This window comes from Lemur catta, chromosome 1 (genome assembly GCF_020740605.2).
Source record: "Lemur catta isolate mLemCat1 chromosome 1, mLemCat1.pri, whole genome shotgun sequence".
Lineage (NCBI taxonomy): Eukaryota > Metazoa > Chordata > Mammalia > Primates > Lemuridae > Lemur > Lemur catta.
The window spans coordinates 166,682,172-166,708,829 of NC_059128.1; the positions used below are offsets into that span (position 1 = coordinate 166,682,172).

Genomic DNA, 26,658 nt, shown 5'->3' on the forward strand with positions numbered 1-26,658 from the left:
TCCTTTCCCTCACTCTCCCCATAACTACTCCGTCCCCCAGATACATCTCAGAACAGTCTGCTTGTCTACAGCCACATGGTTAGTCAAAGCCACCACCACTAATCAGATGGACTCTCTGGACCACTACGAGAGCCTCCTGGCTGGTCCCTCGGCATCCTCCCCTGCCTCCTACGATCCTCCCTTCCCACAGTAGTCAGGCGGGGGGGCAGGGGGCGGTCTCTGTAACACACAGAGCACACCTGTACCCTGCTCAGAACCCGTCAGTGGCTTCCAGTCACTCTCGCCTCCTTCCCCTTGTCTCCAAGGCCTTCCCTCCATGGCCTTTGCCTACAGCCTTTTTAACCTCATCTCCTGCAACACCTGCTAGTTCCCCAACAACCAGGACAGAGCCTGGCATGAGGTAAACAGGGGTTACGTGCTGAAGAAGTGAGGGCAAGAATGAATGAGTGAATGAATAGAAAAGCCTCATGGAGGGAGCCATGTTTGGGATGAGCATTAAAGTGGAGAAGGACTTCTCAGGCAGCAAGGCCTGAGGTGTGAGGGGGTAAAACAGTGTTCTCGATGTAGGCAACCCCGAGCAAGGGCACAGAGGACTCTGGCTGCAGGGCTGGCGGAGCTGGGTAGGCCTGGAGGCAGGTGTGTGTAACATGGTTCCCAAAGTGCAATGTGCATTGGAAGCCCCTGGAGAGCCTGTTGAAACAAATTGCTGGGACCCACCTCCGGAGACGCTGATCTGTACGTCTGAAATAGGGTCTGAGCATTTGCATTTTTCACAAGCTGCTAGGTGACCCTGCTGCTGCTGGCCCAGGCAGGCCTGCACTTTGAGAACACTGGTATAAGCAGTCGCCCTCGGTAACCATGGCTTCCACGTGTGTGGATTCAACCAACCGCGGATCAAAAATATTTTTTAAAGAATGGATGTTTGTGTCTGTACTAAACATGTGCAGACTTGTTTTTTGTCATTATTTCCTAAACAAGATGGTATTATAAATAACAGCTATTTATAAGCTTTTACATTGTATTAGGTATTATAAGTAACCTAGAGCTGATTTAAAGTATACGGGAGGATGTGCGTATGTTATATGTACATACTACACCATTTTATGTAAGAGACTTGAGCATCTGTGGATTTTGGTATCTGCAGGGGTGTCCTGGAGCCACGGGACAACTCTGTATGTGTGTGTCCGTGCGTGTCCGTGTGTGTATGTGTGTCTGTGTGTGTGCATAAACGTGGCTTTTCTGTAAGTTTTAATTTGGGGGAGGAGGACTGGTACTTTAAAAGAGGTTGCAAATCACTGTTTTAAGCTTGTGTCAGTCCATTTGTTCTTGGCTGTGAATGAGTTGCAGGCACAGGGGTCAGAGACAGGAGAGAGATGAGAGCTAGGAGAGGGAGTGCTCCCCGGGGTGCCCCAGGGCCAGGCTGGGGAAAGATCCGCTTTGCTAGTGGTAAATTCAGTGAAGTGAAACAAGTAGGACAGCCACACTGCAACAAGGGGAGAGCACAGTCACTTCCCCCCTGTAGCTGGGCGGCTGGGATTTGGCTCCACCCAGGTGTTCCCTGGGTCTCCCCATCAGAGCCATCATCCCGCCATGTAGCTGTGTAATATAAAGGAGTTTCTCAGGTTGAGGAGAAAACCCCCCAGCACCCACCTGTGGGGGATCCTGAGGGGTTCGAGAGCCACGTTTGGAACACCGCTCTTCAAGGCTCCGTGAAACCCTGAACTATTTGCACAAGGTTTATGTTTGCATGTATGTGTTGAGGGTGGACCAAATTCTAGAGCCACGCTGTACAGTAGCCACTAGCCACATGGAGCTACTTAAATTTAAAGCAAATGTAAATAAAATTAAATTTTCAGTTCCTCAATCACCCCTGCCACACTGAGCGCCCAGTAGCCACGTGTGGCCACCGTGTTGGACAGTGCAGATGCAGAACATTTCCATCATCCCAGGGAGATCTGCTGGACAGCACTAATCTAGATATTCCATCAGCTCTTCAAAGGCACCCATGACCAGAAAACGTTAAGCCCTGCCAAGAAAGCCAGCAAAACTTCATTTTAAGGACCCAGAACTCTTCCCTGGAAACTTGAAAAGTCATCACTATGACTGAGGCTGTGAACAAGTCTGCCTGTGAATAATCCTTGTGTCCCAAAAATCCAACTCTAAAAAACTTTTACAAGACATTTAGATTTTATGCTTTACAGTTTATCTCCCTCCATCACCACCTTTTTGGAAATGGACAATTTAATTCTAAAAATATTTGTTATCGAGGCCAAGTGTGGTGGCTGGGACCTGTAATCCCGGCAACTCAGGAGGCTGAGGCAAGAGGATCACTTGGGGCCAGGAATTTGAGACCAGCCTGGGCAGTACAGTGAGACCTCATCTTGAAAATATATATATACATATGTTTGCTATAAGAAAGGTTCTGTGAATTCCCCAGAGCCTCTGTGCCCAACACAAGTCACAGTGGTAAATGACCATGACAGTCCCAGTGACCTTGTCTCCTTTGGTGTGTGTGATGGCTCTAGGTGGGTGAGGCAGTCTTGGAAAATGCCCGGCTCATGCTGCAGATGGAGACTATCCAGGCGGGTGCGGATGACTTTAAAGAGAGGTAATGCTCTACAGCAGAGGGGACAGTCCCTCCACACGCCTAGACTCCTGGGCAGTGCAGATAATGCTGTCCTGGAGTCTGCCTCACTCATCTCCAACCTCATGGGGAATCCAGAGCCATGATCATCTGGGTCAAACCCCTCCTTGTAGACACAAACGACGCCCCAAGAGCTCAGAGATTTTTCCCAGAGCCACTTGGGTTAGAGCAGAGATTCTCAGACTCGAGTGTGCAGTCTGGATCACCCCAGGGCCTTACAGAAACAGACTGCTGTGCCTGTGCCCCACCCTCACAGTTTCTGATTCTACAAGTCTGGAGTAGGGGCCCCAACTTTATATTTCTAACAAGTTCCTCGGGATTCTGATCCTGCTAGTCCCAGGACTCTATTTTGAGAACTACTGGTTCAGAGCAATGGTTCTCAATCCTGCATATTAGAATTACCTGGGCACTTAAAAATGCCAGTGCACAAGCCCTACACACTAATTAAATCAGAGTTCCCTGGGGCCAGGGCTTCAGCAATTTTAAACCTTACTTAGGTGACTTAATGTGCAGCCAGGCATTCCGTTCCCATGTCTGATAGTCCTTCCTCTACATTCCCCACTCAGCCCCTGAAGGCATTTGGGTTTGCAGCCACTGTCCTGGAATTTCACACTGGCTCTTTGGAGATGGAAACCACATTCCTCATTTTGGGATTCCCAGTCTGGCACTTAGCAGGTTCTCAGTAATGTTTGTTAAAGGATCGTCCTGTGAAAAGGAGGACGATTCAGGGTAGGATGTAGACGCTGGCTTCCCCTGCCTGCGTCTGCCCTCCTGGAGAGGATTTCCCTGGAGCTCTGTGCTTCAGAAGCTCCCTGGGTGGCACCCCGTGAAGCCAGGTCATCAGAAGTTGGCAGCAATGGCTTTCATTTTAATAAATCAACATGTGACAACTGCATTAACCGTGCCCTCAGAGCTATTGGAACAGTGACTTTCACTATTCATTGTCTAACTATCACATAATTGGCCCGTTGGTAACATTTGTAATCTGATTTTTTTCAGTTAGGCTGATTAAGATCCTTTATCTACAGATTTGAAAATGAGCAGCCATTTCGAAAGGCAGCGGAAGAGGAAATTAACTCTCTGTATAAAGTCATTGATGAAGCTACTTTGACAAAAATGGATCTGGAGGGTCAAATAGAAAGCCTGAAAGAAGAGCTCGGCTCTCTGTCAAGGAACTATGAAGAGGTAGGTGGAGGCTAGGGCTGTGGGGTTGGCCGCTCCCCTGTCACTGTGCTTCAGAACACGGTGATAGCAGCTCATCTCAGCCCTCCACATTGCTTATCCAGGGCTGCTGGGAAAATGCCCGTAAAACACCTTCCAATCCTGGCAGTGGGTCGGTTGCCCCAGCAGTCTCAACTCAAATAGCTTCAGGGACCAGTCTGGTACAGGAATCGGAGAAGGCGGCAGTTCTAAGCACTAGCAGGTGGTGGAAGGAGGGAATCGGAGGGAGGACTCCCTCCTCAAAGCATTCTATGTCAGATATCTTTTCAACACCGTATAGTACCAACAAATTAACTCTGAGGGTAGATCCAAGCTGTGGTTTACACACACTCATTAATGAATTAGATCAGATCATCAAGTGACAGGACTGAAGGGGACCCTAACAGTTATGCAGTCCAGTTCCCCACAGGACTGTGTGATTCTAAATCACAGCCCCCCCCCCCACACCCCGCCCCATATCACTGTCTGATCCAAGATCTAAGCTGCTTCCTGTTGAAAGAGTCAAAACTCACTTAACAATGTTTAACCACAGGAAGTTCTTCCTTGTGTCCAACCTTAAGCTAACCAGCAACCACAAGTCTACTTCTTGCTGTTCTTAGCTCGGTCAGTTAGGACTACTAAGACTACTCTCCAACAGTAACCCTTTAGACACTCCAAAGTTATCTTTACATCTCTTTCAGCCTAGTCTGGCTTTATGCCTAAATTCATCTTGCTGTCGTTGTTTACTGTTTCTTTTTATTTAGTTATCTATTTTGATTTTTGCTTTGGGCCTGGGCTTGTGGAGAAATAAAAAAAATTCACCCTTAGGAAAAGAGAATATGGTCTCTATACTGGGAAGAAGATCGGGGACTTTGCCAGTCTCTGTGAAGCCCCGTGTTTGGCAGTTGCAGAATGAGAAGCAACGAAAATATTGCCCACAGAGCCAGACTTCTGCTGGCTAGAATTCTGTGTCATTATTTTCTCCCCTGTAACTCACCTAAGTTGTCTATTGTCGTTTTCAGGATGTGAAGGTGCTGTACAAACAGTTGGCAGGGTCTGAGCTGGAACAAATGGATGTCCCCATTGGCACTGGTCTGGATGACATCCTTGAGACGATCAGAATTCAGTGGGAGAAAGATGTGGAAAAGAACCGGGTGGAGGCAGGAGCCCTGCTGCAAGCTAAGGTGAGAGGCGGGACAAGCATCCTCCACTCTGCCCTCTGTAGAAGGAGGCCAAGCAAAGATGGAAACAGTCAACACATAGAATAAGAAATGTGACTGTTTGGTAGCAAGTGCAGTCTCACTAGATGTAGAAGAAATGCAAATTAAAATAGTAGCTTTTATTTACCTATCTAAAAGCAGAAAATGTTTAAAATGGTATATCAATGCTGGCAATTATGTGGAGAAATTCTCTACAGTATTGTTGAAGAGCACAAACTAGAAGGCAGTATTTGAATAAGGGATTTGGTGATATGAATTGAGAGTATTAAAGTGTCTCTACCTACCAACTAAATAATCTGGACACAAGCCTAGTAAAATAATTGAAAATACAAATAGTTTATGTCCCAGGATACTCACCAAAACATTATAAGGGTGAAAAAAAAACTAGGGGCAAAAACATACAAATCTTTAATCATGGGAGAAAGACCATGCCACAACCTAACTATGCCACATGCAACGAAATATCAGGCAGTTACTAGAAATGATGTTTATGAAGCACTTATAATAACATGGAAAAATGTTCATGACATAAGGTAACATAAGGAGAAAAAGAGAGTACAGAATGGTATATGCCAGGAGCCAATGAATTTTTTCTGTAAAGAGCCAGATAACAAACATACTAGGCTTTGTGGATCAGACGGTTTCTATTGTAGAGACTCTGTGGCGTGAAAAGTGGCCGTAGACAATAGGTAACAAATGAGCATAGCTGTGTTCCAATAAAACTTTATTCACAAAAACAGGAGGGGAGCTGGATTTGGACTGCAGGCTGCCAACCCTTGGAATATACAGCAGGGTAAAGAATTCAGACAAAGAAACTAGGCATCAAGAAAAAGTTAGAAAGAAAAGACTAACATGTTAATGGTGTTAGTGGTTGCCTTGGAGTGTTAAACCAATCTGACACTTTGAGATGTTTTGTGTTTTTCGTTTTTGAGTATTTCTCAAGTTTTTCTGAAGTGGTATGAATTATATTCATGGAGGAAAAACCACTTTTATGAACCATCATAAATAATAAAGGAATTAGCCAGAAAATATAATGCATAGAGTTTGTTTTTCTCTTCTCCACCTCTCACTCATGTATAACTGGAATTTTGAGGCAGAGGGTGAAAAGGGAGGAGAAAGGAAAATGTGAAGAAGTGGGGGAAATGAGGTGGGTATTTGAGAAAAGGCAACAGGCTGCCTCCAAGCTCTTGTTTGACATTCGGCGGCTCGCGATCCTGGCAACACCGCAGAATTATTTCAGAGCACTTTCAAAAATGCCCATGGCCAGGCCCCATCCCAGACCAATTAAATCAGAAGGACGGGAGGGATTTGTGATTTTGTAAAGCTCTCTGGATGATTCCAACATGCAGCCCGTTAGAGAAGCAGGAGATTATAAAAGCTATGAAAAGGAAAACAGGAGTAACTTTTCTGTCCTTCCCTCCTCCATGCTCCCTCCAGCCCCTGTGCCCAGGATAGCAACAGGAACCTTCCAGCAGGGTCTTCACCACTGTTGGGCCCCCCAAATGTTCTCCAGCCTGGAAAACATCTCTCACTCCCACATTTCTCTACCCCCATCCCCCTTTTAATCGCTTCTTTTCTTTCTAACCATCAATTCCTTGAGCCAGGTCACAAGAAACACTTTTTTAATGGCAAATAGTGTCTAGTATCTTAACAAGATGAAGCCCCCAAGCCCCACCCAATCTGCTGAGAGGTGGAACAACACAGAGGTAAAGTGAAGCCAGACCATAGACTTGATTTGGGCCCATTGCCTCTTTTCCAAGAGACTCATGAATGTTAATGGTTAAGGACGCCAGAGACCATCTGGTCCCATTCCTTCTCTTTAGAGTTGAAGAATCTGAGACCCAGAGAGCACAGGCGACTTCCCAAGGTCACATAGCCGGTTGGTGCATAGCTCAGCTCTCCTGGCTCTTGGTCCAGGGACCTTTCCTTCATTGGGCGGCATCATTTCTCCCCTGGCTCTGCTCCCAAAGCTAAATCCCAGTGGCCAGCAGCTTGCAAACTTGCTCCTGCCCCAACACTCCCGGGGTGTACACCACACTGTAGGGATTGTTTATTTGGGAAAGGGTAGGCCATTATAATTATCAGAAATGAATCCTGCATAGTTTGAAAAAGGAAAAAAAACTGGTCATTATTATTCACCCCTTACCCCTTTGAGAATTACCACTAGCCCAACAGTAACTCAAACATTAATTCTGAACAGATTCATTAGTGTTTTTTTAATAGAGTAATCTGAAAGCTACATCTCAGAGAAAACAGACAGTATTTGTTTTAGTTTGGTCAATACTGCCCAGACCTCTTGCAGAGAGGGAGCGCTCAGAAAATATTTGCAGAATGAGTGAATTCCTCTGATCATCAACAGAGATCAGAACTGACAGCTAGGATTCCTCCAATAAATAGTTTTGTCAGTTGCAGTTGTGCCCTCGGGGGCTGACATTTGCCCATCCTGAGCATCTCTTGGCGGTTTCTTGGCCGCAAAGCATAAACATGAAATGGCCTAGTGCACACTGCTTTCAAAAGCTTTTGTAAAGAGATGCAAACATGCATTTAATTACCTTTCAGACCAGGGAGGCTGAAAATTAATTAACATGATTAATTTATGTCTTAGTTTAGGTTCCCCCAGAAGCAGATCCTGAGACAAACGCTGCAGTGAAGGTAGTTTACTTGGAATTTGGGGGAGCGAGGAACCAGCAAGATACCAGTAGAGAAGCAGCAGAGAAGGGAACCAACAAAAAAATGCATTATCAAACCAGCCAGCACCATGGGAGGCTGGAGCACAAACCCAGGGAAATTCTGAGAAATGGTGTAGAATCCAGGAGAGAGGAAAGGCGAGGGAGCTGGGGTATTAACACCACCTCCCACAAGTCTTCTGTCACCTGCTATCAGAGCGACCTTTCGGAGGCTTCAGAGAAACTTTCAGGCAAAAAGATGCAGAATCAGCAATGAGAAACTGGGGAGCTCTAAAGTGTGAAAGCCTAAGGGATAAAGGTGGTGCCATTGGCATCTCCTACAACTCATCTGCAAGCCCTTTATTTATTTATTTTTTTAATCTTTAAAAGCTTATAAAGAGGTTCTGGCTAGGGTCAGTGTAGTAACCACATTCTCTCCAGCCATGGTGTTGTGGGTGTTAGGAACCTCAGTGTCCAGTTTGGGGAGTTTCTGAAGTTGCATGATTCAGTGACTGGGGCATCAGATTAGTCCAGAGAATTTCTGCAGTATCTTAAAATCTGGCTCTTTCTTGTCTATTTGTTGTGGTTACCCACCTTTGGGTGTTTAGGGATGTTTCAGGACCCTCAGACAATATGCTGTACTACTCTCCAGACCTGTTAGCAGCGTAAACTTTTAAAAACCTTTTTTTTTTAAGCCAGGTGCAGTGGTGCATGCCCGTAATCCCAGCTACTCAGGAGGCTGAGGCAGAGGGATTGTTTGAGCCCAGGAGTTTGAGGTTGCTGTACACTATGATTTTACCTGTGAATAAGCACTGCACCCCAACCTGGGCAACATAACAAGACCCATCTCTATAAAACACACACACACTCTTTTTTTCCATACTTTCACACACAAAATACTTCCATACTTTCTGACACCAAATGTGTAAGGTCTCTTCCACACCAAGCAATTCTCCAAACACCAACTGGGTGTCCTACAATTCAATTCAATTCTGACACTACCTACCCTGGCGTTAGCATGGATCCCACAGGTTAAGGGCTCAGTCCCACAAGGCTTCCCTCACTTCAGGTGACAACTGCAAGTCTGGCCCTCCCGTACTTCTGATCAGCTGGCTACAAACTGGGGGTTCCCACAACCCCCTCCTCAGGTGCGATAATTTGCTAGAGGAGCTCACAGAATTCAGGGAAACACTTCACTTATTTTTAATAGTTTATTATAAAGGATACAACTCAGGAGCAGTCAGGCGGTAGAGATGCATAAGGCAAGGCATGTAGGAGGGGCACAGGGTCCCTAGCTCCAACTTTTTGACTCTTTTGTATTATAATAACACTTAGCTTAAAACGCAAACACATTGTACCACTCTAGAAAAATATTTTCTTTCATTACATCTTGATTCTATAAACTTAATTTAATTTTTAAAATTTTTACTTTTATTATTTTTTAAATTTATTTGTTAAAAATTGAAACACAAACACACGTTAACCCAGGCCTACAGGATCAGGATCATTGATATCACCATCTTCCACCTCCACCTCTTGTCCCACTGGAAGGTCTTCAGGGGCAGTGATAAACACGGAGCTGTCATGCCCTGTGATAACAATGCCTTCTTCTGCAATACCTCCTGAAGGACCTGCCTGAGGCTGTTTTACAGTTAACTTTTTTTTTATAAGCAAGAATATACTCTAAATAGTGATAAAAAGTATAGTAAATACATAAACCAGTAACATAGTCAATTATCATCAAGTATTATGTACGGTACGTCATTGTCTGCACTAGACTTTTACAGGACTGGCACTGCAGTAGGTTTGTTTACACTGCACCCCCACAACATACTACAATGGCTATGAAGTCCTAGTGGTAGGAATTTTTCAGCTCCATTATAATCCTTATGGGACCACCATCCTATATGTGGTTCACTGTTGACCAAAACATCATTATGCAGAGCATGACTGAACTGCAAACATAGTGGCTTAAAGCAACATATGTTTATGTTGTCACAGTTTCCATGGCTTCAGGAGTCCAGACACGGCTTGGCGGGTCCTCTGCTCAGGGTCTCACAATGCGTCGATCTAGGTATCCGTCAGGGCTGCATCTCATCTTCGGTGTTTACTCCCATGATATCTGCTCTGACAGTAGGTCTGCACTTGCCTCGGGTCACTTTGAGGCATCTGCACTCAGGAACTTTATCTGAGCTGTAACCATCGTGCCTTAAACAGTCAGGATGACAGATTGTGGAAACTGTTAAGAATGAAGAGAGGAGAATAGGTTGAAATGAATTGTGAGGTTTCTGGTTGTTGACAAGTCTTAGAGCTAGAAGAGACATCCGAGAGTGTCTAAAGCCCAGTCAGCAAATAGAAATATCTGCAATAATGGAAACAGTCTGTAATCTACACTGCAATCCACTATGGTAGTTACTGGCCACATGGGGTATACAAGCATTTGAAATGTGGCTGAGGAACTGGATTTTGAATTTTATCTAATTTTTATTTAAGTAGCTACATATGACTTGTGGCTACCACATTGGACAGCGTAGATCTAGATTTACCCACAAAGAGACTAGAAACCTTGGATAATATGTCTCCATGTCATCCATACTTACAAATAATAATTTGCCCTGTAAAGGCAAATATTTTATACAGGCTTCTCTGTGCCTTTTCTGTACTTGCTTTACCAAGAAGAGTCAATATTGTCCGATATGAAATCAGATTAAAATGAGCTTCTGCAGGATGGCCTATTGTGATGTGGCCATGTTGGCCAACTGGGAGAGTTCCTTTCAAGGGGCACAGGAAAAGCAGAATGCCCGTCAGCATCTGCAATCCAGCGGTCTGTGTGTGTCGATGAGCTGGCTATGATCCTTGAGGGCTCTTCAGGGAAATAAGCCGTGGTTTTGCCCCAGTGTGCTCACAGCAAGCACTCACACGGCATCACTGAGTATTTCTATATCTCCATATATCACAGAGAGCTTTGCAAAAGGGCCTTAGTTTGCTTTTATTTTTTAATTTACTTTTATTTAAAATTTATGATAGATAATACATTCACTTGATTCAAAATTCATAGTGTACAAAATGATCTACAGTGAAAAGTGCCATCTGACCCATGTCCCATCCACTCAGTTTTTTTCTCCGAGGTCAATCAATGTTATCCTTTTCCTGTGTGTCCTTTCAGAGCCACTTTATGCATATGTGAGGAAATGTGTATATGTTTTTTCTCTCTTTTTATGCAAATAGTAGTATTCAGAATTTATAGCTTTATAGCTGCATGATATTATACCACAGGGGGCAGAAAACTCTTGCCCACAAGCCAAATCTGACCCACTCCCTGCTTTTGCAAATAAAGTTTTATTGGAACACAGCCATGATCATTAATTTATATGTTGTCTATGGCTACGTTTGCACTATATTGTCAGAGTTCATTCCTTTCAACAGAGACCACATGGCCTGCTAAGTCTAAAATATTTACTGTGTACCCCTTTACAGAAACAGTTGTTGACCCCCATTTTACCTAATGGAGGCCCCAGAATTTGTTGAGCCTGTATCCTGCTGCTGGGCATTGAAGGTGGCTTCCAATCTTTTGCTGTTACAAGTAAGATTGTAGTCAGTAGCTTTGTATATCCCTTATTTCTAAATATAGAGATGTATTTGTTGGATAAATTCCTAGAAATGGAATTCCTGGCCCAAAAAGTATGTGCATTGGGAATTTTGATAAATAATGCCAAATTGCCCTCTACAAATGGAGTAACAATTTACATCCCCATCAGAAATATTTGAAAGTGTCCATTTCTCCACATCCTCACCAGTACTGTGAGTTTGCACATTTGTGATCTTTGCCAATATTATAGGTAAAGAATAGTTTTTCAGTGTAGTTCTATTTTGCATTTCTCAAAAGGAAAGTGAAACGTCTTTTTACATGCTGGATTTCATACCTATTTGCTTTCATGTATATGATATCTTTTCCCCATTTTTTATTAGGCTTTGGACTTTTTTAGTGTATTGTTTAAATTAAATTAAATTTTTAATATTTTATTTCAATAGATTTAGGGGGGTATAAATGGTTTTTTGCCACACGGATGAATTGTACAGTGGTGAAATCTGGGTTTTTAGTGTACCCATCACCCAAATAATGTACATTGCGCCCAATAGGTAATTTTTCATTCCTCACCCTCCGTCCCACTCCTGAGACTCCAACATCCATTATAACACTCCGTATAACCGTGTGTATCCATAGCTCAGCTCCCACTTACAGGTAAGAATATGTGGCATTTTAGGCTTTGGACTTTTTACTACTGGTTTTTTTTTTTTTTTTTTTTTTTACTACTGGTTTTTAGTAGCTTTTTGTATATCAGAGAAATTAGTCCTTTCTGTGTGATACAAGTTGCACATATGTTCCTAGTTGATCACTTGCCTTTTTACTTTATTTATGGTAGTTTCAGCTAACTTTCAAAAAATATTGTTAGCCAATGAGAAAGGGTTATGCGGGTGCCAGGTGAGTCAGTATTTGTTTCCTGTAGTTGTGTACTGCAGTATCACATACCAGTTGGTACGGCTCAGGGAAGAGTGGGGAGAATCAGAGTAGTGTTTCCAAGGGAAAATAAGACTGTCTCATTGAGGTAGGTACTGCCTAGTCTCTGCCTGTTTTTGCTCTGACTGTAGAGGGCACTCTCGAGCCCTTATCGTCCATATTGTTATAAAACCCACAACTGGTTGACAACCAATATCTGGGTATCTATATAGGGGATTGCCCAACACTGAAACCTCCTCCTTACACCTTCTACCAAGGAATCTCCACTCACTCATTCATTCAAAATTCATTTGGCAAGCACAAACCAGGTGCAAGCCATTTGCTCTTCTGTGTTGTCTTTGGCTGCTTCAACAGAGCGTGGGAACTGACCCTACACCCAAAAGAGAGCAGTTTCAAGAGCCAGGCAGCTCCTGAGTAAACTCGAGGAGAAACCTGGCCTAGCCTAGCCAGGCCAGCCATTCTGCCAGTGCTGAAGTTTCACCAAGCGAGCCATGCACTTCTTTTTAATTCTCGCTAAGGAGTGCCCATGTCACTGGTGCAGACTGGATGGCATCCAGCCTTCTCTCAAATAAATCCTACATCTGGCTGGGGGAGGTCAGGAGTGTGTGTGCTGCCTGTCAAAAGCTATCCCTAGCTAAACAATATGACACTGCATGACCATAAAATGACTTACAACTGTTACAATAATGATAGCAGGCCCTCCTACCAAAATGGAGGTTTGATCTAATTCCATGGCTGGTAGATCCCTCCTCTTCTCTAGTCCCTGGCATAGGCTCAGTCGCAAAACCCAGAGAGCCCAAGTGACTTGCTCAAACCTGCACAGCAACTGCTTGGGAAAAGGCAGAAGACATTTGAGGCAGAGGGCTCATCTGGATACATGATCTGCTGAGAAGGAACCTGCTATTTCAAGGATCAGGAAGCAGCATCGCCCTCTCTACACACTCTGCCTCCTCCTAAACACTCACCTTCCCTCACACTACAAGGTGGCATTTTTCCCAATTCCGGGTCAACGGCAAGGGCATTTTTAGGAATGGCAATACTAATCAGCATAGTGGGTCAGGTTTCGAGATGGTCTTTTTCTCTTCCCCAGCCCCCATTTGTATCTCTAATAGTCAGACTGTCAAGTACTTGATTATGACTTACTCAGAAGCATGCTGATTTTCTCCTCTCACATTCATCCTTCACGTGCAGTAACATGCTAATTTAATTTAAAATATTTGAAATTTGAAAATCTGTGTTGTGTTTCAAAATGTCAGCATGCTCTCCTGCTCCAGAAACATAGGCAGCTCAGCTGCTGTGCAGGAGAGCCAGGACCTCAAGCTGGTTTCAAAGTCTAGGGACCAACATCTTTGAATCTCATTACATACCTTAGCAACTGCACTGAGCGACAAAACACAGTCCTACCTTCCTGTCCTCAGGGCCTAGGATCACACACCTACTATTTGAGCTCTGAGAAGAAATCTGGAGGCATTGGGTTGAAATGGAAACAGAAATGGAGTTATTATAGCAACCAGAAATCATAAATCTTAAAATCCATTGGAGAAGAATGTGTAATTCTTTTAGGTGAGTTCATGCAATTAACTGGCAAGTATCACTTGTGGTAAGATAATTTGAGAAGATGTGGGACACAATATTAAATGACATTGAAACTCATAGTGATCAAATTAATTTCTTTTTCAATGTTAAACTAGAAAAAAGTCTTTGGTGCTGGCAGAGGTTTTAACACCTCTGCTATACTTATTAATCTTTCCTTTAAACGAAGAGAAAGCAGACTTTGGGACTTGGCAGCTTGGTAGACAATGGTAGCTAGAATTTAATAACATTGGTTTGTTATAACTTTATTAATTTTTCAGTTATCTACTGTCCATGGCAAGTGATAATGCTGTGTTAGTTTCTGTAGCTATGTAGAACTTTGCCTCCATGGAGCAGGCATCACTGTGTAGTTGGCAATGCAGACTGCTGGGACCTCCTGTGATGACCAGCAACACGGCATTGTATGTTATCTCCACCACACAGATACCATGGACGTAAATAACCTCAATAGCATAGAAAATAGTAAATGATGTGTCCAAGTATTTATTACCATTTTAATATCATTTAATTGTAAGTTGGTATAATTTAATAACCCCGAAGAGAGGGAAAAAAACAGGGTACTTGAAAGGAGGATACTTCAGAGTGAATCACCTACATTTTGGTGAAGACACGTCCAATTTGGGGGGTCTTAAGTGGATGGATTCAATACTGGTTAAGAGCACAGCTCTGAAGCCTGCTGCTGGGCGTGAATTCTGGTTCTGTCCTTCATAAGCCACATGATCTTGAGCAAGTAACTCAATCTCTCTGTGCCTCAGTTTCGTCATATAAAATGAAGATAATAATGGCATCTTCTTCATGGAGTTAAAAAGATTAAATGTGACAATAAACTTAAAGCTGTTAACATGGGAGTTGGAACAGAGTAAGTGCCTAATACATATTAGTTATTATTGGTAGTATTTAACTTATAGTGGCTTTTACAAACTCATCTGTTAACTACTATTACTTTTTACATATAGAAAATATATACAACCAATATTTTCATGTTTTTAAGGTTCTAAAATCATCTATGTGCATAATCTGATGGATGCCTCACAGTGACCCCAGGCGATAGCCATTATGTGATTTTCATTCTTCCTCACTGACATCTGCCTTCTGTGGGCAGGGACTGAGACTCTGAGCGGCTGGTTGACAGCCCAGGGACACAAGCCATGGCTGACCAGTCAGAGCTGGGTCCAGGGCTTCTGTTTTCCTTTAGCTGCTCCAAAGCCTTTAACGGTCACTCTGTGGCCTCTGTAAAGCCTTTAAACAGTTAAGAATGGGAGGAACTACTACTGAGATATGAGCTTGTTGACTTAGAATTTCTTAGTCAATCCATTAGATTGGACTATTTTCCATTACTCTATAAATAAGTAGTCTTATATGGTAAAAATGGTAATTCCAGAAAGCCAGTAACCTGGGGGAGAAAACTGTTTTTTTTTTCCCCTCCCACATCATTGACTAGGAGACATTCCATCAGACTGCATTGAAGAAAATGGGGGTGGTCTTTTTCACCTTTTCCCCAGCAAAGAAGAATAACGGTGACCTGCTCCCCTGAATATATGGGGGTGGGATCATAATCTGCTCTGGAGAGAAGTTTCAAAACAGACTTTGCCTTTGTTATCACAATTATGGCTAGACTGTGGTTTAAAAAAAAAAATCAGGCACTATCAGATTGACAGAGATCAAATTGGATACCTCCTTGTTTGAGGAAGGTGTGGGGCAACTGGTGCTGTTTTACAGTGCCAGAAGGGGTTACCAGTTTTCTGAAGGGCAATTTGGTAACATTCACCAAAATTACAAATATATACCATTTTAAATCAGTTCTACTACAGAAATTAACCCTTAAAAACACTCCCTTGTGTAAAAAATAAGGATGTAAGGTTATTCTTTGCACCATCGTTTGTAATAGGGAAAGACTGGAAACAATCTGTCCATCAGCAGAGACTTCTACATAAATTACAGTACTTCCAAACAGTACTACGCAGCTGTTAAAAAGAATGTACTCAGGCAGGTGGCTCACGCCTGTAATCCTAGCACTCTGGGAGGCCAAGGTGGGAGGATTGCTTGAGGTTAGGAGTTCCAGACCAGCCTGAGCAAGAGTGAGACCCCGTCTCTACTAGAAATAGAAAAATTAGCTGGGCATGGTTGTGCGTGCCTGTAGTCCCAGCTCCTTGGGAGGCTGAGGCAGCAGGATTGCTTGAGCCCAGGAGTTTGAGGTTGCTGTGAGCTAGGCTGACGCCACGGCACTCACCCTGGTAACAGAGTGAGACTCTGTCTCAAAAAAAAAAAAATGTGCTCGATTTCTGTATACTAATACAGAATAATTTCTGAGATATATTAAGTACCAAAGCTGGGGGGAGGGGTGATCCATATTTATTTATAAATATATGAAATATCTCTGGAAGTAGGTACAAGAAATTACAAACAGGAGAACTTGGTAATTAAGATACAGAAAAGGACACTTTCTACTATACATTCTTTAGGGAACCTTTTGATTTCTATTTCGTTTGCAAGCATCATATGTTAAAAATAAATTTTTGTATACAAGTTGGTGAAAGGACCTGCAGAAAAAAAAACGTTTTTAAATCCGACGGCTGTGCTTCCCTGGTTAGGGGCAGTGGAGTGGTGATCAGAAAGGCTTTGCAGGAAGGATGCACTCAGGGCCTTGCCTCATCCCTGCTCACTCTAAGACCTGACTCTCCACAGCAACAGTCGGAGGTGGCCCACACGGCCCAGACCCAGGAAGAGAAGCTGGCTGCTGCCCTCAGGGTGGAGTTACACAACACGTCGTGCCAAGTCCAGAGCCTCCAGGCTGAGACCGAATCCTTACGGGCCCTGGTGAGTAGGCCAAAAAGAGCCCTGGCATCTCCTGTGTTCATTTTAACTCTCAACTGTCCAATGCTAATCATACAGGTCATAGTTTTCAAGGGATTCCAATCTCACAGCTGTGTGTTTTGAGGCCTGAAATGTCTTCTGACTCCCTGTGAGCATCCGAGGGTGCCCCACCAAAGCATCCCTTATGCAGCTACTGCTGCGAGTGCTGGCTGCTAATGCCCCCTGCCGCCCCTTTTCAGCTGCCCACTTCTCCACACAGTTGCCCTGGGCCAAACAGAAGACACCTGCCCGGGAGGCTTGGCCCCGCCCCCAGCCCTCAGCCAATGACTGATCACCATGGGGCTTTAAAAGCCCAGCCCACTTGCTTCATTGTGGAACCAGTTCAATGGTGTAATCGGTGGTCCTCAATCTTTTTGGCACCAGGGACTGGTTTCACAAAAGACAGTTTTTCCATGGACGGGCGTGGGAGGAATGGTTTCTGGATGATTCAAGCACATTACATTTATTGTGCACTTTATTTCTATTATTATTACATTGTAATATATAATGAAATAATTACACAACTCACCATAATGCAGAATCTAATGCCTCCACTGATCTGACAGGAGTGGAGCTCAGGTGGTGATGCAAGCCATGCAGAGGGCTGTAAATACAGATGAAGCTTCGCTGGCTCACCCACAGCTCACCACCTGCTGTGCGGTCTGTGGCCCGGGGGTTGGGGACCACAGGTGTAACTTATGCTCCAGGACCCTCTGTGGGATTGACTATAGCCAGATTCCAGCAGAGACCAAATCCTCGCTTAGCACCTTCCCGTGTCCCACCCTGCTTTCCTCGTTCCCCCTTTTCCCTGAGAGCAATCCTTAATTATTTACAAGTGCCTGCATCCCTGTCTCAGGCTCTGCTTTTGAAGAACCAAACCTAAGACACCTAGTAAGGTCCTCAGACTCACGGTGTTTTGCAGACAGATTTCTTGCATTATTAATTATTAATTAAATACTTAAATGATAAAATTAATAAAAATAATGCAGCAATCCACCCTCTGATCTCTGGGATGAACTGAAGTTCTGTTAGGTGTCAAACACAGTTCCTCCTGGATGTCCCCTCCAGGGGGTCATTTGTACTGTTCTAACCACAGCTTTGTTGGCACAAATCAAAGTATGCGAAGGGGTTGGTCTGTGTAATCCTTGTGCAGCTGAGATGGTCTGGAGTGCAATGAAGACCATGACAGGATCTGGGTCAGTGCAAGGGGATGTGAGAAAAGGATCTGAGGGAGAAAAATCCAGAGAAGTAGAGTCAGAAGGGCTCGGCTCCTTCATTTATCCCTTTTGTAAACAGGCGAATCCCCAAGCCACAGTTTCCTCTTTTGCAAAATGGGTATGGCAGTCACAGTCCACCCCATTCTCAATGTTTCTCTGAGGAGCCAATGAGAGAATGCACACGAGCATGGTCTTCTTACTATTAGCATCACTTTGAAGAACTTAGTATGTTCTAGGAACTTTAACAAGTGCTCTGGGAACATAAAACTAATTAGACGTGGTCCACTATCCCGACGGAGTTAATGTGACTTCAGTGGAGGAGCTGATATAACCACAGGAACCAGAAAGCTCTGAATGTGCAGGGGTGGCAGGTGAGAGAGATCACCCGCTCCTGTTGTGGGAGTCAGGATGTAGACTCTGGGGGGATGAGGAGGGGAGGAGCAGATAGAGATGGACAGAGTCGAGGGCAGCGGTCAGAAAATATTCCACCCACCACAAAGTCTAGAGCTGACGCTACTCCTCTACCAGGCACAGCAGTCCTGTGGACTCAGGTGCTCAGACTCTGCAATCTTGAACGCTGGCTCCTCTACTCACTAGCTGGGTGCTCCAGCTAAAGCTTTCGTTTTCTCACTTGTAAAGCATGAGCCTCTTTCGGTTATCATATCTCTATCTGATGTCTTCGTGGCTTAAGAAAACAGTGAATCCTTTATCCTCTCATTATGCGATTTAGGCAGAGACCAGCAGGGATAGTTCTCTGTCCCATGTGGCATCTGCGGGGACTGGAACACCTGAGAATGGCTTCTTCAACTCACACATCTGACCCCTCAGCTGTGCATCTCTTTTTCTCTCTCCACGTGACCTCTCCATGCAGCTAGCTTGAACTTCCCTGTATCATGACAGTCTTACAGTAGTCAAACTTCTGCTGTAGCGTCTGAGTGAGCACAGAAGCTACCAGGCCTCTTAGTCCCGGGATCCAAAGTTCCTGAACATCACTTATGCCACATTCTACTGGTCAAAGCTGTCGCAAGACCAGCCCAGACTCAACAAGAGGAGAAAGCTCCACCTCTTGATAGGGCATTGGCAAGGTCACATTGAGAAAGAGCTTGTGGAATGGAGATCATTGTTGCAGCTGCCTTTGAAAATGTGATCCACCATAGAATCATAATAGAATGTACCTGATAAAGTCATAATAGAGACTAATTAGATAATGCACATCAAGCCCTTAGCACAGTGCCTGGCACAGAGTGAGCAGTCAAATGGCATCTATTATTAATCATATAAAATTATTATAACTACTAGTATAGTAACCCTGAGTTGGCATTACCAGCACCTGGTCACTTCACTTAAACCCCATGGAACAAACAGAAAAAGAATTCAGACCCCTACCCAGAAGACTTTGGAGCAGTGGCCCATTCTGGCTGAGATCATGACCCAAGACAAGCTGTCTCTGTCCCCTGCTGGTTCTAGTAGATCGTAATTTTGGTCACTGGGCCTTGCAGCCAAGGTGAGGAGCACAGACTGAGCCAGAATAGGTAACAACCTCTCACGTAATTTTGGTCACTGGGCCTTGCAGCCAAGGTGAGGAGCACAGACTGAGCCAGAATAGGTAACAACCTCTCATACTGTTTTCAAATCCAGAAAGTGCATCCAGCCATCCCTGTTATTCTCAGAGCAACCTGTGTGCACACAAGGCCCCTGCAGCTTATATAAGCCTCAGACAGCTGAGCTGGCAAGACTTTCAGCCCCTTTTGCCAATAAGGCACTGTTTGTATTGGAAGCCAGGCACAAATAATGGTGCTTGAGGCCTACTGAACTCTGTGTTCAGTCAACTCAAATCAGGAATGGAATTCAAGGCCAGAAGTCACAGAAGGTCACTCTTTTACTTTCCAGAGGGTTTAGCAATTCAAAAAAGTCCCTTCAATTTTCCAGACACCTGCAGAATAAGTGTATGTCTGTGATCCCAGTTTGCTTGCTGGTGCTGTCTGGGTTGCTGAGTGGGCCAGGGTTACAAGACGTGCAGTGGTAGCCTGATTATAGTCACTCTAGCTCAACCATCTCTTAGAGAACCAGGCCTCCTCTCTTTCTGCCAGAACGTCAGGTACTTAGGTGGGGAAGCTGGATTTGGACAGCAAGTGAGATGGAAAACACACAGGACCTTTGATAGGGGTTCCCATGAATGTCCCATAGGGCAATGGGTTCTCAGTCAGCAAAGAGAACCCTCAGGACACAAAGAGAACTCACCTAGAAGATGGAGTAAAAACTGCAGACAGATGATCCAACCATGATTCTGGGAAGAGGGTTTCCAAATCACAGGTGTTACAGATCTAGTGTCAACAACTACTCACAAACCAACCAGTTTCTTGTATAAAAAGAGAGAAAATCTAGGATGTAGGAACAAATTATTCTCAAAGCCAAGGTGGCCATTTCTGCATCCTGACTGCTACAGAGGGGTTTCCACATCCCACTTGTCAAATAATATCCCTAGACCAGATACTGATCTAGATTTATTTTCTAGTGATCATATTTTGCTTCTTATAAATGTACCTAGGATGGGAATCTGACTCAACATTCCCATATCCAATGGAACTAAGAAGATTTGAATAATATAATTATCCCTGCCTAACAACAGTTGTGATTCAAAATGGTGTCATGACCAAGAATCCTCCATTTCAGCCACAGTGGTCAAAAGGGTATAAAAAAATCTCCTCCTGGAGGGCAGAGTACAGAATCTTGTTTCATTGATTCAATCCAATTTAAAAAGATATTTATTTGTTTTTTATGTGTTATATATAAAAGCCAGATACTAAATTATAGCTCAAATATAATTAAAACTATTAGAAAATATTAAACACAGATATACACAGTTTTTTTTAAGTTGTTTATTGATCAACTCTACAGTTTTCAGGGCATAGTATACGGGAAGATGAGAAGAGGTTTCCTGTCCTATGGGGAGACAGATAGGTAGGGCAACAAGTGTAACTGTAGTACAAGTGCTGTCATCTGGGGCAACTTGCACATACCAAGCACCTACTCTGTGCCAGGCCCTGATTTGGGCATGGGAATTACAGAGACTTGGTTCCTTCCAAGTCTCCCTGTCTGGTGGAAAAGGCATGCTTAGTCCACTTATAAGTTCAAGTGGACTATGCTTGGGGAGCCATGGAAATACAGAGGGGCAGCTAACCCAGCTTGGTCATGGTAGGGGCAGAGGGGTTTCAAGGAAGGCTTCCTGGAGGAGGTGACCCCTGAGTTTGGACTTGAGGATGAGTAGGAGTGAGGCAGGTGAGGGTGGTGGAAGGAATGGAGAAGGAAGTTACAGGTGTAGGAGATAAGATGAATCCAATAAATTCCAAGACTGGATGGAAGTGCTGACACTGCTGCAGGATGGGGGGTGAAGATGCAAAGCTACTGCGCCAGGCGTGTGTGCCATGTCTGGGGCCCTGGGGAGCTATCCATGGGATTTAAGCAGAGGATATACAAGCCCAGATTTGGGCTTTAGGCAGAGCACTGTGGCTGTTTGTGCGGGGAATGCAGGACGAGGAGGAACTAGAGGCAGGACATGCCCCAAAAGCCTGTTGAGGGCACCCCAGGAGAAAGGCAACAAGCTCCCGATCCCCAGCCATGGTGGCTGGAGAATGTGAAAACTCGGGATATACAAGAGGCTGTGATGATTGCGTCAAAAGGAAAGGAAGAAAAGCAGGGACACATCTTTCCCAAGTTTCTAGCTCACGTGGGTTCACCAGCTGAAGCACAGAATAGGAGGGGGCTACAGGTTCAGGAGGAGGCCGAAGGCCCCGTCTACATAGCTTGATTTCAGGTCTGAGAAAGAAGTTCAGCAGCAGGTCCACAGCTACTGGGGAGAAAACCTGTGCTGGAAGTACCAGTGCAGGAGCCCTGGGCCTAGCAACCACGCCTGAAGTCACAAGTGTGGGGGAGACCCGCCCATGCAGGCCCGGGATGCGGGGCTCCCAGAGAAGCAGGCTCACGATGGGGCGGTGGGGAACCCACAGGGAAGGGACAGTGGAGGAAGAGGGACGGACAAAGATGTGCTCCTAAAACACTAAAGCGAAAGATGCTGAGCACGTAAAGACCAGCGACATCATGCTAATATGGTGATCTGGGAAAGTGCTGGAGACAGCGTCTCCCCCGCATGATGGTTGGGGCTTCAGCAATGGAGGGGGAAAGGCCCCCAGGGGGTGAAGAAATCATGAGAAAAAGCCCCCGAGAGCAAGATTTCCTGGAAGAAACACCTATATATTGCCCCTCCTCCTGCGTCTCTCCCAACATCTCTCCCTCTTTTTCTCTTCCTTTTCTTTTTCTCCCTCCCTGTCCCCCCATCTCTTTTTTCCTTCCCTGTCTCACTCTCCCTCCCATCAAAAAGGTCCTTGAATCGGACCAAACCACAGTCTGACCTCCTGAGGGCTCCTTATGTCCCCACCGGGCCGCGTAAGACGGGCCCCGGTCAGTGTCCGTAAATGGCGAGGTCCTTGTCCTGGGAGGAGCGGACCCACCCCCTCCCGCTGCTCTGCCCACCTCCGTCTGCAAGGGCCAGGCCTGTCGGCCTTGGTTTGGACCAGGTTTGCTCTGTTGTAGAAACGAGGCCTGGAGAACACCCTGCACGATGCCAAGCACTGGCACGACATGGAGCTGCAGAACCTGGGCGCCGTGGTGGCCCGGCTGGAGGCGGAGCTCGGCGAGATCCGCGCGGAGGCCGAGCAGCAGCAGCAGCAGCGCTCGCACCTGCTGGCGCGCAAGTGCCAGCTGCAGAAGGACGTCGCGTCCTACCACGCCCTGCTGGACAGGGAGGAGAGCTGGTAAGGCTCGACTCCGCTTTGGTTACCGAAGGAATGCCTATGCGTGGCTTTTAAAAGAATTATTTTTTCTAAGCACTATAGAAGTAATTAAGAGAAAAAGGAGAAATCACCCCAAACTCCCCCTCGCACACGCACTCATTCCCACAGTCTAGCTGTGCCCTTCCAGAATTTTTCTATTCACATACAAATATATGGTATATGTATGTGTATATACATATGTGTGTATATATCCATATCCATATCCACGCACGCACACATACACAAACCTACAACATACATAGTAGTTGTTAGGAATGTCAGCTGGGTATAATTCAACCCTAATTAATGGGCTATAAACAAGTGCTCCTGAAACTAATGTGCATTTAAAATCCCTGGGCATCTTTTTAAAAGGCAGATTCTGCTCCAGTAGGTCTGGGGTGGGGCCAGTCTTCATTTCTAACAAGCTCCCAGGTGATGCCTGAACTGCAGACCACACTTGGAGTAGCAAAGGCATAAACCATATTTATTTATTTAAGAGTCCCAGAAATAGGCTGCACAATGATTTCATTGAGGACCTAAGCTCTTTTCATCTTTTCAACATACTGCGACATGTTGGCTTTTTGTCTTCATCTTTGTCACCGCATGGTTGCCAAATATCTGCTACAGCTCCAGACATCACAACCTCATTCATGGACAGAAGATGGGGGAGGAAAGAGGCAGCAGCAAAAAGGCTTTTCCTTGAGTGGTTCTCTCCTTTCATCAGTGAAGGAAAAACGTTTTGAGAAGGCTTCCAGTGGATTTTCCCTTATGTCTTATTGACTAGAACCTGCTCACAGGACCATACCTCTCAGCAAGGGATGCTGAGGAAGCAGCTTTTTAGCTTCTCCAGACTCCACAGTGGAGGCAGGCAAAGGGTTGGAAACAACAGTTGGGTTGGCCAGCCACAAAGCCTGCCATAATCTCCCTCTCTCTCTCTCTCTCTCTCTCAATCTCTCTCTTTCACACACATGTACGTATATATGCAGTCTTTTTGTAATCAATAAGGATTCCAGAGACATATACATCAACCTTGGGGCTTAGCTTCCTTGCCAACTCTTTCCAGAAATCCATGCCTTTATTTGTTTATTTATTTATTTGACAGGGTCTCTCTCTGTCACCCAGGCTACAGTGCAGTGGCATCATCATAGCTCACTGCAACCTCAAACTCCTGGGCTCAAGCAATCCTTCTGCCTCAGCCTCCCAAGTAGCTGGGACTACAGGTTCGCACCACCACACCCAGCTAATTTTTCTATTTTTAGTAGAGATGGGGTCTCACTCTTGCTCAGGCTGATGTCAAACTCCTAACCTCAAGGCATCTTCGGTCTCCCAAAGTGCTAGGATTACAGGTGTGAGCCACTGCATCTGGCTGAGTTTTTATTATATTTCTATATCTTCTTATTTTCCTCCAAGGTCCCATCTCTGCAATATGTTAAAGAATAGAATAGCAGCTCTAAGAGACAACTTAGCAATCATATTGTCCAACCCATCGTGGTTCAAGAGAGAGTACAAAGGCTCAGTGCGGGAAAGGGTTTGTCCATGATCACATGGGGAGGTGGAAGCAGAAGTGGGACTGGAGCCCAGGTCTCCTGGCTCTCTCCAAGAGTACAGACTCTCTTTCTTTCTTTCTTCAGAAGGTGGGAGAGCTGCCTGGAAGTGACCTAACCCCTCCCTCCTTTCAAATGGAAAATATGTCATCCAGCTCCTCTCCAACTGTCTTTTTATTGAATTGATTTCTGTTGATTATAAAAGCCAGATGCTCCTAACCAAGCTATTGTTTTCAGATACCTATGGACCTCTGAATAAATAACACAAAGTCATTTTAAACAAACACAAAGACTAGTGAGTTAGGCTGAATTTACTTCCAGAATACAAGTACTGTAGGCACTTGCGAGTGCCTGCGACGGGCCAGTGCAGGCCTGATCCTTTGTTATCTTTGTTTCTCCCCCAAACCTTGCCAGGACTCCATCATGATCCCCATTTTACAGACAGAAAACAAAGCCTCAGAGAGCTTAAGCCATTTGCCCAAGGCCTTGCAGCGAATAACCGTGGAACAGGGATGTAAACCCCAAAACTGTCATTTCTGTGTGACAGCTGCCTTTCCCCAAACCCTATTGGGATGTCTTTACTGATTTTCTCATATGTGTTTCCTTTCAGCTGATGGAGAAACTTCCCCTTCTCATGAAGAAAATGCTACCTTCCTCACCAACTGACCCGTGAAGTCGCCCGAGCGGCTTTCCCCTGAGCTTCAGCCCCTGCTGGATTCCCTAGTTGATTCAGCCTGGGCTGAAAAGCTTCCTGGATTGGAGAGGGTCCTTCTGCTTTAATTTGAGTAGTCTGTAGCTTGAGCAACCTCCCTTGTCCCCCCGCAAATAAATGCTTTGTGTGCAGCTTCCAGTCTGCCCGCCTTGTTCAACTCACGTTGGGGTCAGGACGGGTATCACTTTGCCTGCCTGGCCTTTGCCCACAGAGCCATTCTTGAAGGCTTCTGGAAGGGTCCTTGAGTGTGACACGTCTGCTTTGCCATGCAAGGGTCAACTGATCTTGGATTTATCAATGTAAAAATGCTGCTCAGGCAAAAGCTCTGCTCACATCTTGCAGGATTGCCACAATTGGAAGCAAAAAAACAACACTCTTGCTGGAGAGCGGATTAGTGTGGTGTTTTATTGCATGTATCATAATTACAGGCATCACAGAGTATTCAGACCTCTTTAATGAACTCTGCATGCATATTTATGTGCAGACACATTTCACATGCTATTGGCAGAGCACCTCTCAATCAGATTAAAGGGAACTTCAATCTAAACCCAATCTAAGCCAATTCAATCTAAGTGGGGGATTAATTAGATTGTGGTTGCTCACCCCACTTGCAGCCTCAAAATTTTCTCCCAGCATCCTCCCACCTCCTCCCCCCAGCCCTCTCAAGGCCTGGGCCAGCCAAATATAGTTCATGCATCTGCCGCCTACCCAGGCAAGACTCTCTTGCCTTCTGATTAAAATTGAAACCACCACCTGTGTCTCAGTGCCTCTAAAACCACACATACAGACAAGAAAACCCAGCCTTAATTTCTTAAGCTTTGTCTTTGTGAGCTGCTAATCCAGATAGGGGGATGTATCGAATATGAGCATAATTGAAGAACCCTCAGATCAGAGGTTTCAAATAGCCAAGGGTGACACAAACAAAAGAAACCTTATTTATCTTTAAGGAACCCTTTAAAAAGAAATAGGTCTCCTGATTGGAATCACTACAACTGGTGTTCCTTTTTGGTCTGAAAAGGCCAAAGGGAAATTTTATTAATTCCTGTATTAATAAATCAGATGGCCAGAATAGCTATTTACAGTTTGCACAACACCTTTACCTAATTTAGTTTGTTGTTTGAGGCATGGAAATAGCCAAGAAACCACCGAAAACTGCATTTCAGCAAAGCGTCCATCTCCTCTGGAGCTGCACACTATGGGGCTGCCCATAATTGAACCACCTGGGCACAAGGGCTCTGCCTGCAAACAAAGTGTGCTGCTGGCCTCGCTCTGTTGGAGGCAGCAAACACCGAGGTCTGTTGCTTTTCTTTCTTGCTTGCTACTATTAATTTTTTTGCCCCCCAGCCAAGACCTAAATCTCTAACCTAAACACAGCTGGAGGCTTGGAAGGTGAGGGCCCCGAAAGGTCAGCCATCAGGAGGAGGAACTTCTGTGTCTGAATGGCCATGCATTTTTTCAGAACCTGGAAACCGTTTCAGCCACTGGAAGGAGGGGAGAATGAATTAGCACACACTCCTGAGTTTACACCAGACGGCACGCTGTGCAGGCCTGCACACACTCGGCCGCCTCTGCCGTCATCTCAGAGAGCAGCTGCCGTAAATCATTCAGTTAATCACCTTTTGGCAGGGAGAGCCTCAGCAGACTGGTGCTTCCAGTTCCCA

General features: G+C 45.0%; 1 protein-coding gene across 1 annotated transcript in view; it reads left to right on the forward strand.

The window, feature by feature from the left end:
- Window positions 1–25,135, forward strand: part of BFSP2 (beaded filament structural protein 2) — a 54,875-nt gene extending 29,740 nt beyond the window's left edge. The window contains exons 2-7 of the mRNA XM_045555909.1: window positions 2,526–2,608; window positions 3,673–3,829; window positions 4,867–5,028; window positions 16,528–16,659; window positions 22,503–22,723; window positions 24,896–25,135. Of these exons, the coding sequence (XP_045411865.1) occupies window positions 2,526–2,608; window positions 3,673–3,829; window positions 4,867–5,028; window positions 16,528–16,659; window positions 22,503–22,723; window positions 24,896–24,899 (759 nt within the window). The 3' untranslated portion in view covers window positions 24,900–25,135. The remainder of the gene's footprint in view (window positions 1–2,525; window positions 2,609–3,672; window positions 3,830–4,866; window positions 5,029–16,527; window positions 16,660–22,502; window positions 22,724–24,895) is intronic.
- Window positions 25,136–26,658: the final 1,523 nt, after the last annotated feature.